The sequence below is a fragment of the Silene latifolia genome, chromosome 10, assembly GCF_048544455.1.
Source record: "Silene latifolia isolate original U9 population chromosome 10, ASM4854445v1, whole genome shotgun sequence".
In the NCBI taxonomy this organism is placed as follows: Eukaryota; Viridiplantae; Streptophyta; class Magnoliopsida; order Caryophyllales; family Caryophyllaceae; genus Silene; species Silene latifolia.
This window is the reverse complement of record NC_133535.1, coordinates 113967393-113984614: the sequence shown is the minus strand read 5'-3', so window position 1 is coordinate 113984614 and position 17222 is coordinate 113967393. Positions and strand designations below refer to the sequence as shown.

Here is a 17222-nt window from a genome sequence, read left to right as displayed (position 1 = left end):
CATGCTTGCAACGGGCACAAGTGTCACACGTCTTCTCTTGATCGAACCTAATTTTAGGTAGTCCTTCAACCAAGTCCCATCTCTTTAGTTTATTCAAAATAGGTGAGCTAATGTGACCAAAAAATTTGTGCCACAAACAAGGATCATCAAGTGTAACTTTCATGCACGAAAAGGAGTTAGTAGGCACAGCATTTAAATCTACCATATACACATTTCTTTTTACTAGTTGGTTGCACCGCGCGCGAAAGCGCGCGGTCTCCCAAGATATTTTAATTATTTACGTTTTATGTGTGTGCTAGCGTAGTTTATTTTGATCTGCTTGTGCATACATGTGGAGTGTTGGTCATAATGAAACTATTGTTGTATTATTTTTGATGGTCGAATCGATTGCAAACAAAATTACTAACATTCGTAAATTATTAGTATTTTTAGCTTTGTTGAGTACGTGAATATTAAAATTTATCTACCTCTTTTGCTTGGGTGGTTAATTGTTGTAAAATACAACTACATGGAATACATAAAACTTTAGGAGTATGTCGCTAGCTTGCGAATTAACGAAAACACATACCAGACTTGATCCAATTATACACAACTCTTATAGTAAGTTCTAAACATTTAACTCAAAATGTAAGTTTATAAACACACAGTGCCCAAATTAACCTATTTAGATAAACCATAAAACATTAGCATTGTGTGTTAACTCAGGAAGCACCATAAACATGAATCTTCTACAGACATAGCGGCTATCATGAATGTGGCCAGAGACGTTGATATAGCCATATAGGCATATGGTTTGATGACTCTTAACGACATCTTGATAATTCTGTTTTTGCTTTCCTTATTGTTAGTTTTGAGTTAAATCATACACCAAGTAGCCATAGTTGATATAGCAATAACATGCGTTAATAATACTTCTTGTTTTGACACATTATTTAGTATGGCTGAGCATTCGTACATTTTAAACATAAGAAATGAGAGTTCAGACATTCAAGGGTAATTATTATGGCTGTTATCAACCGCAACATGACGTATTGTCACATAATAGAGGTTACATATTCAAGTGCTCACACTGTTTTGGGTTTTCGTACTCCGACGAAAGACGGTGGATATACATGCTAAGAAGCAACCATGTCTGGAGAGAGCCGCAGTAGCCTGAAAAATGTTTGCCTAAGTTATTTTATAGGGATTGGCGCCTTTGCCAAAATCCTCATAGGCCACTGCATGAATTATCAAGAGCGATTTTCTAATCTTCAATTGATTTAGAGAATACCTCGAGTTCAACAACTTTTGCCTCATCACTTATTAACTAAAGCTTCCCTATACAACTTTAAATGTAGTAAATTCAGATGTGAGAGGAGCATCGACACCAGGTTCGTCATCATCACTTGGAAGAGTTTTCGGACGTTTCGCAAGTATTAGCTTCATCCGTATTGTCCTGTACTTCAAATCATAAACCAAATATACGTATCAAAAACTAACTACCACCCATTACCCTACAATTTGCTTATCCACCAAATAATAAATGAAATATCGGAAGGTATATGGAGAAAATTCAAACACTGTGATGCATGGCTAACACCCTGCGCATTATTTAGAATCCCCTCCATCTCGCTATCCTGACTCTATTAATTGAGTTTTCGTCATCATTGACAAGTTAATAAGGAAACCGTCTAATTGTGTCGCCATTATTTTCATTGCCCCCTCCCCCCCACCCCCCCAAAAAAAAATTGTTTAGGAGCTAACATATCCCCCTATTGATAACTACTCGTACTACGGAAACAATAGTGTTTTAAAACGGTTTTAGGACTGGCCAACACAATTATCATCTGAAACGCTCCACCCAAAAAAGAAAAAACGAAGCAACCAGTTGTCCCCACGGTACATCTTTGAGGAGTTCATGTGGACGTCTTTCATTTCACTGATTCACATCAAACAATCACCCAAAACTAATACGCAACGGTATCACATATAAGAACCAACTTAGTACCCATACAATCAAATGAGAAACACAGAACTATTTGGTTTTTTCAAATCAAGTTCAATAAGATAAAATGATTTAAGAGGTAAGGCATTCGCACTGATTTATTTTGGGAGGAAGATGCTAAACTGTTGAGATAAACCAATACGAGGCGCTACTAAAAAGCAATGTTGGTTATAAAATAAGAGATTGTTATGGTAAAACAAATCTTTGTTTTAGCCCGCCATTTAGCCACAATTTGTTATATTTGAAAATAGATCTTTGCACCTTCTGTAGTAAAGCAATTTTCAAATTTTTCTACTAACCTGGAATAGAGCCCTTATTTCGGAGTTTCTAGCCATTTGAATAAGGCTGAACATAGAATGACAGTTAACAGCAACTGTAGGAGTTGCTTGCCACAGCCCCTGAAAAGTTTATCCACGGGTTTAGAACATTCGGTTCAATTAGCTGTCACTTAGAGTTGCAGAAAAACAAGCCTATAAACACCACCACTGAACGTGTTACATTAAGTGAGCTTGATAACATATTCTGCACCATAGCCCCACATGCGTTCCAAAATAATGGCAACATCAAGAGAACTTGCAATCATCAAAGAAATCATAATGAATAGGGCAACATAGTATCCACCTTACATTTACATTAGGTACCTTCTAACATTTATTAAACCTAACATCTAGTGTAAAACTCATTTCTCCTACCTCTCATCCTCCTTCCACTTCCCCTTCTACTAAAATATTTTCCAACAGTAAACATCATCATCCATATTGTGACCACACCGTCATCCAGTCCTCCGCCCCTTCTAGTATCAACTTAAATACATCCATCTCTATCCCACTCCGCTACCTAAGCTACCACCTCGCCATCACCCCACCACCGGTCCAGTGCCCCTCTAACCACACCATACTAACCACCCCTTTAAAACATGTCTATACTCTCCCCACTTCTTTTTTCGACACCTTATGTCACCCCTTTTGCCCCCTCTTTTTCGCCCACCCCTTGGACCTGCAACGAGAACGCCAAGGACCTCCAACCCAAATAAGGAGTATATAGCTTGAACGGAGAAACAAAACTATTTAGTGATGCCCAAGTGCTCACCTAACATTTCTGTACTACAATCCTTGTGCATCAATTGTAGGAGAGCATGAAGAATAAGCATGCTCTACGCTGACCTATCTGAGAAATCTATTCGATTCTTTAACTATATTGCTTCTATCTGCATTAAACCAACCAAATAATGCAAATCAACTTAACAAACAAGTCATTATCAGTGACTGGCACAAATGTTGTAACGCAAGCCTTCTAAGGGCAGAATCATTTATGAGGTAGTTCCCTAAAATTCAAATAATACAATGGAAAACAGGCAAGCAATGTGCCATAAAGAAGTAAACGAAATGTGGCCAACAAACTATTTGCTAATAATTGTTGTCCTCCCTACAGTCATATATACCATCGTATATGTTGTTATAAGAGCTAAAATACGTCAACCAAATTTAATGGAGGCGATTCTGTCAACCAATAGATAGAACTATTTAATAAAGTCTTACCAGATTCCATGGATTATCTTAAGCATGAACCGATTATCACAAACTACGAACATAAAGTAAGCAAGTAGGCTCAAATGATTTAACCAGGATTTAATATCATGCAGAGTGTTCAGAGTTTGCTATATTACCTCATCAAGTCATCATCTCGCATCCCTCTTACTTCTTTCAGCTATCACACTACCCTATATATTTTGCTCAATGCAAGGCAATAACCACGTTTTGTGAATGGTCGTCAATTTCACTCTCTTACCCTTTCTCCCTACGCCTCTGCCTCTCCTTTTGCTTTTAGTATGTTTACGCAAAACCTCCATGGTTACATAAGAGGCAATAAACTAAAGGGAATATAGTAGATTTTGTAAGCATTAAAATGATTAGTCCACATATCTATACCTTCCCTCTCTATATCTTCCTTTTCCTATTTTTCCCTTCCCTTCTCTCTGCCTCTCCCTCTCATCTCCCCTTCTCTCTTCCAGTCGTCTTCAAACATTCATCCATTTCGTCTCTCTCGCTCTCTTGTTCACTTTTGTTCACATATTCAACCCCCCCTCTCTCTCTCTCTCTACACACTCTCTCTCTCTCTCTCTCTCTCTCTCTCTCTCTATCTACACACACTCTCTCTCTCTCTCTCTCTCTACACTCCTTTTACTCTTCCACCCTATCTCTCTCCCTCTCTCTTTCTCTCTCTACTTCCCGTGTGCTCTGTAGCTTTGCAGAGTTAAAAGTAAAAGCTAATAATGCAAGATATCTTAGGTATGAATTTCAATAGAATAACAATAGCTAACTTATAAAGAAAATTAACTCAACTACCATAACAAGCCTTTTTACAGTCCTGATTATCCGTTATATGTAATCAATTTATATAACAAACTACTCCCTATCATTAAACAATGTGAAGGTCATCACCATCACTTGTATCTCACATATTATCCATGTTTATAGTAAATATAAAGGTTCAAACACTTGCCTCTTACGGAAGCTTGGTCAGTAGTTAGGACGAGTAATACCTATCTGCCTACTTCATACGCCTAAAATAGTGAGTGAAATAGAAAATGTATTAAAATCAAATGGAATTATACGAAATGGAATATGTACACAATTCAATGGATTGAACAGGGCAAAATAATTACCTCCATAGATATTTCTTGTGTTGGCAGCAACTTTTAATTACCTCCATGTCAGATCTTTATCAGGCTCCAAGCCACGTTGTGAAATTTCTAATCCATACTTTTTCACTAATTTAAAATACTATAACATTGTCAGTGGTAACTCAATTGAAATAACTCACTCAAATAGTACTTTCCTAGACAAATATGGAATTCAAAAAGCTCACTCATGTGCATTGAAATATTCAACCCCAAGGCCTCCATCCTATATAAATATGTAATCATAAACAGCCACAGTACCAGTAGTTATTTGATTCAACAGCTTAGTAAATGGTCATTTAGAAATCAGCACGATTATAAAAGCCAAAAAAAAGATAATGTTGATACGATGTCTTTTGAGTATATTTAAGCAACTGAAATACCGAATGACTCAGTTATCTAAGCAGGTATTTGGTATATGTTATTGAGCATGGGTCAGGTTCAAGAGGCCAAGCAACATGGTTATTGAGCGTTGGTCAAGTTCAAGAGGCCAAATAACATGGCTATTGAGCGTAAGCGGAGATAGAAATTAAATCTCAAAAAAAATTAGGAGGATCAACAATCAAATTTAAGAATCTTTTACAAACTTTCAATTGAGCATTTCACAAACCACAATACTACTTTCTAGAAGATGTTGAGATGTCATGACACATATGGTCATCATTACAATGCACCATCAGAGAGTTTATGCAAAGAAAGTACCCGATGCTTACAAGCGACGCCAAATGACAAAATGATATGCCCATATAAACCACATTAAAGCTATTTTTGGCTTGTATGATGAGCTAAATCAGCTTCATCCAGCAGTAATTATAATGTGTAATGCACAGAGAGTCTAAAAAGGTTAGCCATATGATGATTTTAGAGTAGTAAGAATCAAAAGATTATGACAAAATTTTCTTGAGCACACTAATTGTCGAAGAAAAGGGCCCACCATAAACTATCAAAAGATTTGTCACACTTCTCCCTCCGTCCTAATCATTAGCTTACCTTTTATTAAAAATACTCCCTACAAAGAATTAGAAAGGTAAACAAATGATTAAGAGACGGATCACCAAAAATATTTCTCAAACACTCTCGATACCCAATCGCCACACAAGTCCCTCTGATTTTGTTTCAGGGCAATGAGGAAGGTGTACAAGAACAATTTCATGGTATTGTACTCACCAAACAATTCAAAATAATTACAACCATACGCTGCAAAAAATAAACCATGTTTCATCTCTGGTATTGTACTCGTATAGTCTTACCATATAGTTTCATCTCTTCCACATTCTACACAGCCTTTTAGTAGATTATTAGCAAGGAGGAAAGAAACCTCTCAAGTTCCTTGGTCAAACTGTCGCCAATGAGATTAACACTATCTATCTGATATCGTAGGACGTCACCGAAACCAAAGTTTTTAATAAGCCTATGTAGTCTCAAAACATAGGAACTTAGATAATGACAAGGTAAGGAGGTTTGGATACATACGGGGAAATTGATTCCGGATGACCCATAACTAAAATTTAAAAATGTATCGCAGACTCGCATATTGCATTAACGGATTCGTACTCCACAGTACCAGAAGTGCACAAAATTTAGCAGGCCATTTGCTTTACTTCATCATTTTTAAAACCAAAAAGAGCATTATTTGAATGATTAGAAAAAAAGTTGAACAATACCTTTGTACGGGGAATTTGTTTGGGGAAAGACAACCCTTTAGAGATAGCATACAGTTGTGCTTTGGTTGTCTGAAGCGAGTTCCTTCAACAAAAAGAGCCAGCCATAATGGAAAAGGAAAATCCTTCAAGTTCTTAAAACCTGACTATGTATAAGATATACCCATTTAAAATTATTATACATATTGATATAGGTACAAGAATCCAACATAAATGTGTGCATATAGGTAAGTACCTATATACTGTGTTAAACTTTGGTCCGTCTTCTTTTGACAAAGCTATATTCAGAAAACCACATCGACCAACCTATAGAATGCAGAATTCCACTTAGTGAATCATCAACAGGTAAAAGCTACAGCAAGAAAATCATGGTTATTCTTGTGGGATTCATTTTTCTTTTGTTATGTCTCATGATTAATCTATTATCGACATTTTCCAAATCAATATATTGCCCTTAACTTCCATGGTCAGTCAATAATACAGTCAGAGAGAATGAAGAAAATACCTTGACCCTAATGTACTTCAAGGGTTCTATCCCCATTGCAGGTCCAATCGTGCTCGTTATTCCTGCACTCCAATAATTCCACCATGGAGAACCTACCTTACCCCCTCTCGACCGAAGATTGGCCACTACAGGTATCTGACAAAACCAAGTAACATTAAACCCATGCCAACTGACTCCACTTGACTCCTTTGTTAGAGATAAAAGAATAAAACAAAAGCTTACTAATTAGGGATCAGATCACACGTACAAATTACCTTTTTTGCCAAATTTAGCAATGGTAAATGCTCAATTTCTTCCCGTTAGGTTTGAATCTCTTCGTCAACCTGCCCACATTATACATTTACACAACATAAACTCCACAATAACACAACTTGATCGTAATCTGCAGTGAGTACTATGCGAGTGTGACCATTTATTAAGCTGTAGAAATTACTTACCAACATAGGAAACTTGAGTCAGGAAACGAAGTACCCGACTTGGCTTGAACTTAATTTGCCGTACAAGCCATGATTCGATCATATTGAAAACTGGCATTGCATATATCTACACAATACACAAAAACAGAAAAAGGTTCTTTCTTGTTTCAAGCCCTTGCTAACTGTATTATTTTTTAAAACTTTGGGGTGTCCTGTGATCTCCTACTTACGTACGTCCGCAACTGGGTAACGCGTCACAAATGAGAATTTGAGAAGAGGAGCGTGCATTTAAAATTGGGTCTAAGATAGTTTGAAGACGCGACGTATACTGGAATTAGCTCACATGCAGCATAATATGTTTAATAGTCACTATTCTTTAATGCAAATGTTCAATTATACTTGATTTGAGTAGGCAACTCAATTTCTAGTTTGACCTTGGACGACGTAAGGGATTAAAAGGTATGACCGGCCAAAGTTGCATATTTGTGACATACAACATTGAAAGAATGCAATCAAAATGTAATCAAACTTGTACATGTAGTTGAGTCATTGTCGCCCACAACATATGACCACTACTCCAGTAGGCCACTTCCTACAGGTCCATATTCAGAAGCTAAGATTCCTGATTATTCGTTCCTTATTACTTGATTTCGGATGCTAATACATGGGTTTACAAGAGTTTAATACAATAGCTAACAAAAGCGCCAAATCAGATGATAACCATGATATGCAGAGAAACACGAGTAGCTCGATTTACGACAGACAGACATATCTAAGACAAACAGACAGACGGACATGTTCAACACCACACAGTCAGTATTGACTTGGGGCATTCTGAAATTTGAAATGAACAGAAATTCAATAAATGGTAACAATGTATCGCACTTAAATATGGGTTACATGGTCAGTGATTCCACAAAGGAAGCAAATCCTCTTCTACAACAGACAAAAACAACTACAAAGCCTTGATCGCAAAATGAAACTAAACTCACTTTTTTTTAGTATATTGAAGTCCTTTGCACCTTAATTAATGTGTTGTCACACTCTTTGCCAAATTCCGTGGCTGGACAACATTGAAGCCTCTCAATACTGTTAGGTGATAAGCTAACAACTGCACCCAATTAAGTAATTTGTCAGAACACGAAAATGCATTATTGACAGTGATATTGGAAACCAAAGATAAAAAAGGGCGAAATTGAAATTAAAATTAAAATAGATACTTTAAGATTGTATAAGATTTCTTGTAAGGGGCTCCATACTTGTATAAAATTGGCAAGGCAGGTGGGTCTAAGTCGCTCATAGATAGACACGAAGAGAACAGACGAATTATGATTAAAGATTAATGCATCAATTAACCCAAGCTGAAAACTAAGAATCAAAGAAAGACGATGAAAATGAGGTTACAAGTACTCTCTAGGACGAAGACCATTGGCGTCAGTATAAATCATATCTTTCGACGTCACAGATTGTGAGATCAACGATTAGAACACAAAAGGACGATTGATAAAAGCCGAAACTTTCTAAGATTAATCTCGCGATAATTAATCGGTTTCACCAGCTGAAATGAAAACCCACCCTTAAATGATATACTGCTCAACAATTTTCATCAATTAATTACTAATGGCGATAATCTAATAGGAAATGCAATTGAATAATACCTAAAATAAATGAAATTTCCAATTAGTTCAAGAATGAATCTCACCTGGGGAATTTGAGCAACGTATTGTCGCGGATTGCTTTGCTTCACCGATAGCTGACAGTCCTAAACATTAACACCAAAGAAAAAAGCATAAAAAAAAAACATTTTGAATTAAGTTATAATTGGATAAGTATGATAGATAAGGGGAATTAAATGACAAATGAAGTTGAGATGGAAACCCTAATTTTCCAGAAAGGGTAGAAAGAGAAGAAGAAATGAAGACCAGAAATGTAGATACTAACCAAATAGAAACCCTGATCTAGAAATGGGGAGTGATTTGCAGAATTGAAGTGAACCAAACAGCCAACAAAATAAGGAACGAGGTACAACAATCAAATACCCAATGGTAGTATGTGGGTGAAGACTGAAGACGATGAGGGTTTGAGAGTAGAATGAACGAAAGGGGATTGGAATAAATGAGAGCATAGGAAATAAGGTTTGAGAGTCGTGGGATGAACGGAGAGCAGAGATCAAAGGTAGTGATCAAGGGTTGGGAGGTAATGGAAGGACAAGCAAGCAAGCAACTGTTCATTTGGGAAAACACTATTCATTAGTGAACAGTACAAGGGCTCTCCTACATTTAAGAAGGGGTAAGATATGGCCTTCAAGAATAATACTACTTGTACCTTCAATTATAATGCGACAAACATCTACATGAAATACAACCTTGTCACCTTTGTCGCATAGTTGAGATATGCTAAGTAGATTATGCTTGAGACCATCCACTAGATAAACATCATTGATTGCGTGTGATTTAGAAATTCCAATTTGGCCCACACCAATCACTTTGCCCTTCTTGTCATCCCCAAATGTTACCTTTCCTGCATTGAAAGGTTTGAGTGAAAGAAACAAATTCTCATCTCCACTCATGTGTCTTAAGCATCCACAGTCAAGATACCATTGGTTGTTTTCTTTCACCATTACCTGCAAAAGGATTAGATACAATTTTTAGGTACCCAAGCTAAGTTGAGTCCTTTATGGTTAGTTACTATATATACCATATCCTTACGTACCCAAACTTGTCTAATACTCGTATTTCTAAACCTTGGGTAGTTTCATTTAGGAGGATTTCTAGGTTTAGGGGACTCCCTGGGTCTCACATATCTAGTCTCCTTGTGTTTAGGTTGACAAGGAGTTTGTGAGGTACTAGGTCTTTTAGTGTAGTCAAAGGCCATGTCGTAGAACCAGTGAAAGTTGTTATTTCTTTCTTCGTTAGGTTCATCTATAGAGGATTCACCATCCTCAACTAATGCGTCAACCATTTTAACAAATTCAGTATTCTTTCGTATATCTTGTACACGTTTGACACAATTGTCTTGGATGTGACCCGTATGACCACAATAATTGCAAATCATGTACTCAAGAAGATCAACATATTTTCTTTTTCTGAAATCATAATCAGAAGGTGTTGATTTGCATTTAGAATGATCTCTACGGCTGTAGCACTCATGTCCTAAACCCATCTTCATATTATTGTCATATTGTTCGGTTAGGAAGTTTAGGACTTTGGTGCTACCTTCCCATTTGTCATGGACTTTCCTTGCGTGGAGGAGTAAGTCCTTTAGGGTTTTAATTTCCTCAAGACATTTCGTGTAGTCTACATCATTATCCTTTTTGTAATTGTCACGAAAGTCTTGGAACCTTTTGCTAAGAATAAATACAACAACCGAATGTTGTTTCTTAACATTGATCATGTTAGTTTTAGATTCCTTCAACTGCTTTGTGAGAACATCTATTTCTTTATTTTGATCTAAAATCAATGCTTCATTAGATGTGGATTTAGACTCTAAAAGTTCTTTGGCTTTTCTAAGTTCTAAAGTTATAGCTTCATTAGCTATAACTTTAGCTTGAAGGTGCTTAATATTAAGCTTTAGGTCTGAGGTTATAGCTTCATTAGCTATAACTTTAGACTCTAGTTCCTTCTTTTCAGCATTAGCAGTATCTAATGTTGTAGCTTTATCAACAGTAACTTTAGATTTCAACTTCTTAGCTTTTGCCTTTAGAATATGATTCTCCTCATCAATATCAAGAATATGTTCTTTTAGATCCTTTAGTTCCATATCATGTTCATGACATTTATCGAGGGATTACTCAAAGAATTCGATTAGGGCATTCCTAGATAGTTTCTTAACGTGCTTTTTGAGTTCAAGATAACTAACCCCATCATCGTCATCTTCATCTGATTCTCCTAGAAAGCAATAATTTGAGTGAGAATCCGTGCTATCATCGTCGCTGTCAGAAATTAGGTCAAGACTAACGCTGCTGAGACAAAGATTTGCTACTTTGTCATCTTCAGATCCTTCATCATCTTCTGAGTCAAGATCTCCTCAACACGAAGCCATCATTACTTGCTTGAACTCCTTCTTTGTCTTCTCACGTTTTGTCTTGTCTTTAATTTTCTCCCATGTGGGACAATCCTTGATCATATGATCAGATTCTCCAAACTTGAAGCAACCTCTGTTGGCAAATGACGATTTAGACCCTTTTTTTTTTTTTGTCAGCTGTAAAAGAAGGTTTTACAGTTTCATGGCTTGCTTAGCAAGGCTATGCGCAAGGCCATTCAGCTGCCTCGGAATAAAATTAAAGCATAAACAATGAAAGAAACTAAAAGAACCCCGAAGGTCCTCTAACAGCCCCGCAATCTTGTGGTTATCTTTGTCCACTCCCGCTATTTGGCTGATAAGTTGCAAGCAATCCGATGAGATATCTAGGTGTAAAATCCGCTCTTCACGTGCCCATTCCACGATATCACGAACCCCCAGGGCTTCAGCTTGCAGCGGCGATTCAGCTCTGGTACGTACATGTCTACGACCTAATTCCTGTCCCGTGTCGTCATAAGCAATCCACCCGAAAGCCGCCTCAAAGGTCTGGTTCCAGCTAGCGTCCACGTTTACACGTACTACCGTACAACCGGTCGGCTTACCTATAACACACACAGGATGACCATTGCGAATATCTATCGCTTCCCTTTGGGATGATCCCTCTTCCTCACTTCGCAAATCACTCCGAGTTTGCCTCAAGTCTAGGGATTTACACAAGATGTGCACTTTCTCCCCGATGACATTATAGACCATATTCGTGATCACATGCGAGTTGACCGCTTGGTCCTGGAATTTAATTTTGTTTCTCATTGTCCATAAGCCCCACAATGTGGCCACAAAATGGATCACCTGGTACACCCCCTCTTCTTTTTTGTGCAAATAGTGGATCCAGTCGCAAATCCAATTTGAAATAGGAATGACTCCTGCACCCTCGACCCGAATGCCTAGGACCGATCCAGCCCAGATCCTCCCTGAGAGACCACAATCCCTAAAGAGGTGTTCAGGGGTTTCCATAATACGCTGGTCTCCTCTGCACATACCACAGAAAGGATCCGCATCAATCTTCCGCTTAGTAAACTCATTCCCGGTCGGTAGCACATTTGTAGTAATCTTCCAAAGGAGGAGTTTCCACATCTGTGGGACAGACAACTTCCATAGCACTTTCCGACAGAAAAGTCGTCCTCGATCACTGAGTCTACAGTTGTCCTTTTCCGTCCCTACTTTGTCCATGTAATCTGTAAAGATTAAGCCATATCCACTCTTTATCGTATAGATGCATGTTGTTGTGAGTGGCAAAAAAACCTTATCGTCCCTTCTCACTTCACATCGCGGTATAGCAAGGATCCGTGTAGCCCACTCCTCCGTGAACAAGCCTTCGATGAAGACCTTATTCCACTTACCATCAGATTGGAAAAGATTCCGTACCTGCAGGTTAGCTAGGTGTCCATTACTTAGGTTTAGCCAGTCAGTTTTGGGCTCCGGTCTCTCTCCCCCCACCCATCTTGCTGTCCAGATATTAATCTTCGAGTCAAAACCAGTCTTCTACCCCATATTCTCCATAATTACAGTTAGCACATATAGGATGCTACGTGTACCCCATGAACACCCGGTGCCCCTAATAGGAGCCATACCTTGCTGGATCACCTGAGTGCCAAAAAGTTTTTGTCTGAAAATCCTGCAGAAAAGATATGAGTCTCCAGAAACGATTCTCCACCCATGCTTAGCCAATAATGCTTGATTAAGACATTTCACATTTCGTATGCCCAAGCCACCTGCACTCTTCGGTAGACTCAGAAAATTTTTGCTACACCAGTGGATATTATGCCCCATCCTACATCCCGTCCACCAAAATTGTGCCAAAATAGAGTTGATCTTTTTTGCCACACTTACCGGAACTTTGAAGACCGATAGAAAATAATTTGATAGATTTGATAGAACCGATGAGATTAGAGTAAGTCGCCCTGCTGGTGATAGAAAAATCCCATTCCACGAAGAAATGCGTCTGGTGACATGTTCAATAAGTGCGTTAAAAATGCCTTGCTTTGAATCTTTAAATTCAGCAGGGATACCCAGATACTTCCCAATACCATTGTTCTTCTTGATATCAAAAGCCTTCATAATCCTCTGTGCTTTGGCCAAAGTAGTATTCGGACTAAAAAGTATCCCTGACTTATCGACATTCAACCTTTGACCCGAGGCGTCACAGTACTCCTTGATGATTTGCACCAAATGGGTTACCGTATTCCCCTTATCTTTGAAAAAGAAGATCGAATCATCTGCGAAGAAAAGGTGTGTAATAGGGAGAACTTCCTTAACCAATTGAACACCATGTAACAACCGAAGCTCATGTGCGTGATTTACATTTCGGGATAGTACTTCCATACACAGAATGAAAAGATATGGGGATAGAGGATTACCTTGCCTTAATCCACACCTAGGCTTGAATTGTGGTAAAGGGACACCATTTACCAGAATTTCATAACTCACCGTCGTGACACAACTCATCATAAGCGAAATCAAATGCGGAGGGAAGCCGTATTTTATCAACACCGCTTCCAAAAAGACCCATCTGACTCTGTCATACGCCTTACTCATATCCTCCTTGAAGGCACCTAATGCTTGTCTCCCCTTTCCATGGCTCGATATTTTATTGATGGCCTCATGAGCCACCAGAATATTGTCGCTAATGTTCCTCCCGGGGAGAAAAGCATTTTGTGTTTCACTTACGAGCGCACTCATCACCTTTGCCAAACGGTTTGCTATGCACTTTGTCACAATTCTCATCATCACATTACAAAGGCTAATAGGGCGGTAGTCCGTGACCCCCTCCGGATTATCTTTCTTTGGGATAAGCGTGATAAAAGTTCTATTGAGCTCCCGTAACACCCTCCCAGAATTAAGAATCGAGAGAATAGCCTTTGTAAACTTACCTTTGAGCATGGACCAGCACCTTTGATAAAAGACTGCAGGGATACCATCAGGACCCGGAGCTTTGAGAGCTCCCATTTGAAAGACCGCCGTGCAAACCTCCTTAGCGGAGAAAGGTCTACCTAAGCGGTCTAATTCATCCCGAGAAAAGGAGTGCTCAAGATGCTTGAGGATTAGTTCAAACCCGGACTTGTCTCGCCACTCCACGCTGTCATTCGAGGATAAATAAAGATCCATAAAAGTTTGTTGGAATTCATTTCGGATTAGGCCCTCTTCATAATGCCAAATTCCATCCAAATCTTTAATCCCATGTATATGGTTTCTCCCCGCCCGGCCCTTTACCCAATTAAAGAAGTATTTTGTGCAAGTATCCCCATCAACCATCCATTTGATCTTTGCTTGTTGTCTCCAAAAGGCCGCCGCCGCTCTTGCAAACTCCGTCACTTCCTCATTTACTCTTGTGTATTCCTCATCTCCATTCCCCGTGATGGCCAAAGTCATGCCATGTTCCAGTCTTTGATCAAAATCATCCTATTTCATTCTCCATTCGGCGCATTTATCAAGCGTCCAACGCTTAACACTCGTCCGGATTCTTGATAGTTTCCTAGTTACTTGATACGCCGGCGAACCCCTGTCACTTCTTTTCCAGTCAACTCGGATTTTTTCCATACATTCTTCATGGTCTAGAACCCACGCATCAATCTTGTACGGTCGATTTCCAGACATGGCTACAAGATTCAAATCAATTTCAATAGGCGCGTGGTCCGATATTTGGATAGGGTAATGTTTGATTCCAGTATGTGGGAAGATCGTAAACCAATCCTTCGATCCAAAGGCTTTATCAATTCGTTCATAAACCCGCTTCTCCCCCTTGCGATTATTACACCACGTAAAACATGGTCCCTTAAAAGGTATGTCCAATAGTTCATTGCGAATTTTCCATAAGCAAAAATCATCCACTCCCTCGATAGGCCTTTGACTCAAACTTAATTTATCACATCGATACTCAACTTGATTAAAATCCCCCACCATAAGAAAGGGAGCATTACAAGTTCCAATCCATTCCTCCACCTCTTGAAGCACGGAAGCTTACACTCGGTGCGCCATAGAAAAGCACAAGATACCATTCTAATCCATTATATTTTTTGACCAAAAGGATGATGAAGTGATTACATGCCTTAACCAAAGTCATACGAGACTCCTTCCGCCATCCTACCCAAAGTCCACCCGATGCCCCCACGACATCCACCCCAAAACACTTGTCAAAACCTAGCGTTCTAAACATAGGGAAAATTCTACTAGCATTACATTTAGTTTCAATTAAAAAAAAGAAAGTCATAAATCTTACTACCTACCAACGCTCTTATTTTAGGAATTGTAGGGGCGAGCGTGTTATTGAGACCCCTACAATTCCAAACTAGCCCCCTCATGGTGACGGAGGAGGTTGTGAAGGCCCAACCTCCGCAAAGCCATCGAAGTCAACATCAACACCCCCCCCCCCCCTTAACAGAGGGTAAAGACGAGTCACTTGACTCAATCATCACCACATCCTCCACATGAACCCTAAAACCCCAAGTGGGTTGCTGCTGATCCTGTTTGTGTTGTTCATGCTCTGGACTCCAGCATCTCCTTTTCGCCATTTTGCGTAAGTACTCCTTAGCTTCCTCCATTGACCTTTTAGCAGACTCTGGGATAATATACTCCCCAGCATCAGAGCAGCATCTACGTTTCCTTGCCCCTCTGATCTCCTCTCTGTAATCATCCTTCAACTCAGAAACATGGTACACGTCTATCAACCCCATACAACCATCAGAAGAATTGCCAACATGCAAAGCAGCAAACAGTTTGGACTTGGCCCCCACCTTAGGTACATCAAACAACTTCACCCCAGCATCTCTGATTGGTGCCTTTCCCTTACCCCTGTTACCAGTCTTATTAGTCTCAGCCTCAACCAATTTCTCCCAAGGGATCAGGTTAGAAGAACCTTCATCCAACTCCCTGCCTTTACTGATAATGGCAGTGGAAAAGAATGGGGTTGATACCTGTTGGTTCTGATCTTCATGTCATTTCCAGTTGCCTCATAAGAAGTGGTGATAAGAGGCCCCATCTCAGAAACCCCACCCACAGCCAACGGCAGCTCTGTATTAACCTCAGTATTGTCATCAGACGATTTAGACTCTGTTGCTTTCTTATTGAAATACTTGTTGTTATTAGCAGTAGACTTTGTTTGGTTGTTTTGAAAGATTCTATTTTTAAAACGACGAGCAAACAATACGGTCTCACCTTCTATGTCGGAGCTGACATCCTCGCTTTTCAAGGCCATGTTTTTCCCTCTACTCGGTTGTGCTTCATCACCATTTAGAGTGAGTTCATGGGCCATGAGGGCACCAATGAGTTTTTGATAGGATAGGCTCGCAAGTTCTCTCGATTCCTCCGTTGCAATGACCTTGGCGCGCCACTTCTTAGTTAGGCTCCTAAGGACCTTTCTTGCAATATCCTCGGTATCGAATTTTCTTCCTAGGTTTTTTTAATTCGTTTATGATGCTTGAAAAACGTGCGGACATACTATCCAAGGACTCATTTGGCTCCATACTGAATATCTCATATTTCTATATTAACAGATCTATGCGGTGCTTCCTAACAATTGAAGTACCTTCATAAGCTAGTTCAAGGCCATCCCATATTTCCTTGGCCGTTGAACAAGAAGAGAAGCGATCGAATTCTGCAGTAGTCATGCCATTCTGCAATAGGCTTATTGCTTTAGAATTCTTTTCGGCCTTCTTGTAGTCAGCCTCGACATAATCCTCTTCCTTTTTATCGTAGGTAGTGCCTTCAGTGGATGCAACCAAAATTTTGTGTGGTCCGTTTTGGATAATCCTCCAGCACTCCCAATCATGACCTTTCACATAGTGAGTCATCATGTTCTTCCATAAACCATAATTCTTCCCATCAAAGACGGGACACTTGAGGTATTTGGAATCCATTTATCACGTGATAGGTAGCGGAATATAAAACAATAAGATAAATA

At 39.2% G+C, this 17222-nt stretch overlaps 1 protein-coding gene and 1 long non-coding RNA gene across 3 annotated transcripts; both read right to left on the bottom strand.

The window, feature by feature from the left end:
- Positions 1–978: 978 nt before the first annotated feature.
- LOC141605822 (uncharacterized) lies at positions 979–9500 on the bottom strand. 2 transcript variants are annotated; one of them, XR_012526498.1, is made up of 11 exons: positions 9188–9500; positions 8949–9008; positions 7085–8357; positions 6831–6965; positions 6561–6631; positions 6329–6471; positions 4650–4754; positions 4487–4547; positions 3074–3191; positions 2284–2382; positions 979–1435 (listed from the first exon to the last, which is right to left on the bottom strand). It is a non-coding gene; the product is annotated as an uncharacterized LOC141605822 (long non-coding RNA). The 2 variants fall into 2 exon arrangements; XR_012526499.1 differs by lacking the exon at positions 3074–3191 and having other exon boundaries at positions 6329–6467.
- A 1961-nt stretch (positions 9501–11461) lies between these two features.
- On the bottom strand, positions 11462–16517 carry LOC141608086 (uncharacterized). Its single transcript, XM_074427437.1, has 5 exons — positions 16237–16517; positions 15739–16192; positions 14807–15097; positions 13157–14725; positions 11462–12691 (listed from the first exon to the last, which is right to left on the bottom strand). The coding sequence occupies exons 1-5, from the start codon at positions 16515–16517 to the stop codon at positions 11462–11464; spliced, it is 3825 nt and encodes a 1274-aa protein (XP_074283538.1).
- Between the last annotated feature and the right edge of the window lie 705 nt (positions 16518–17222).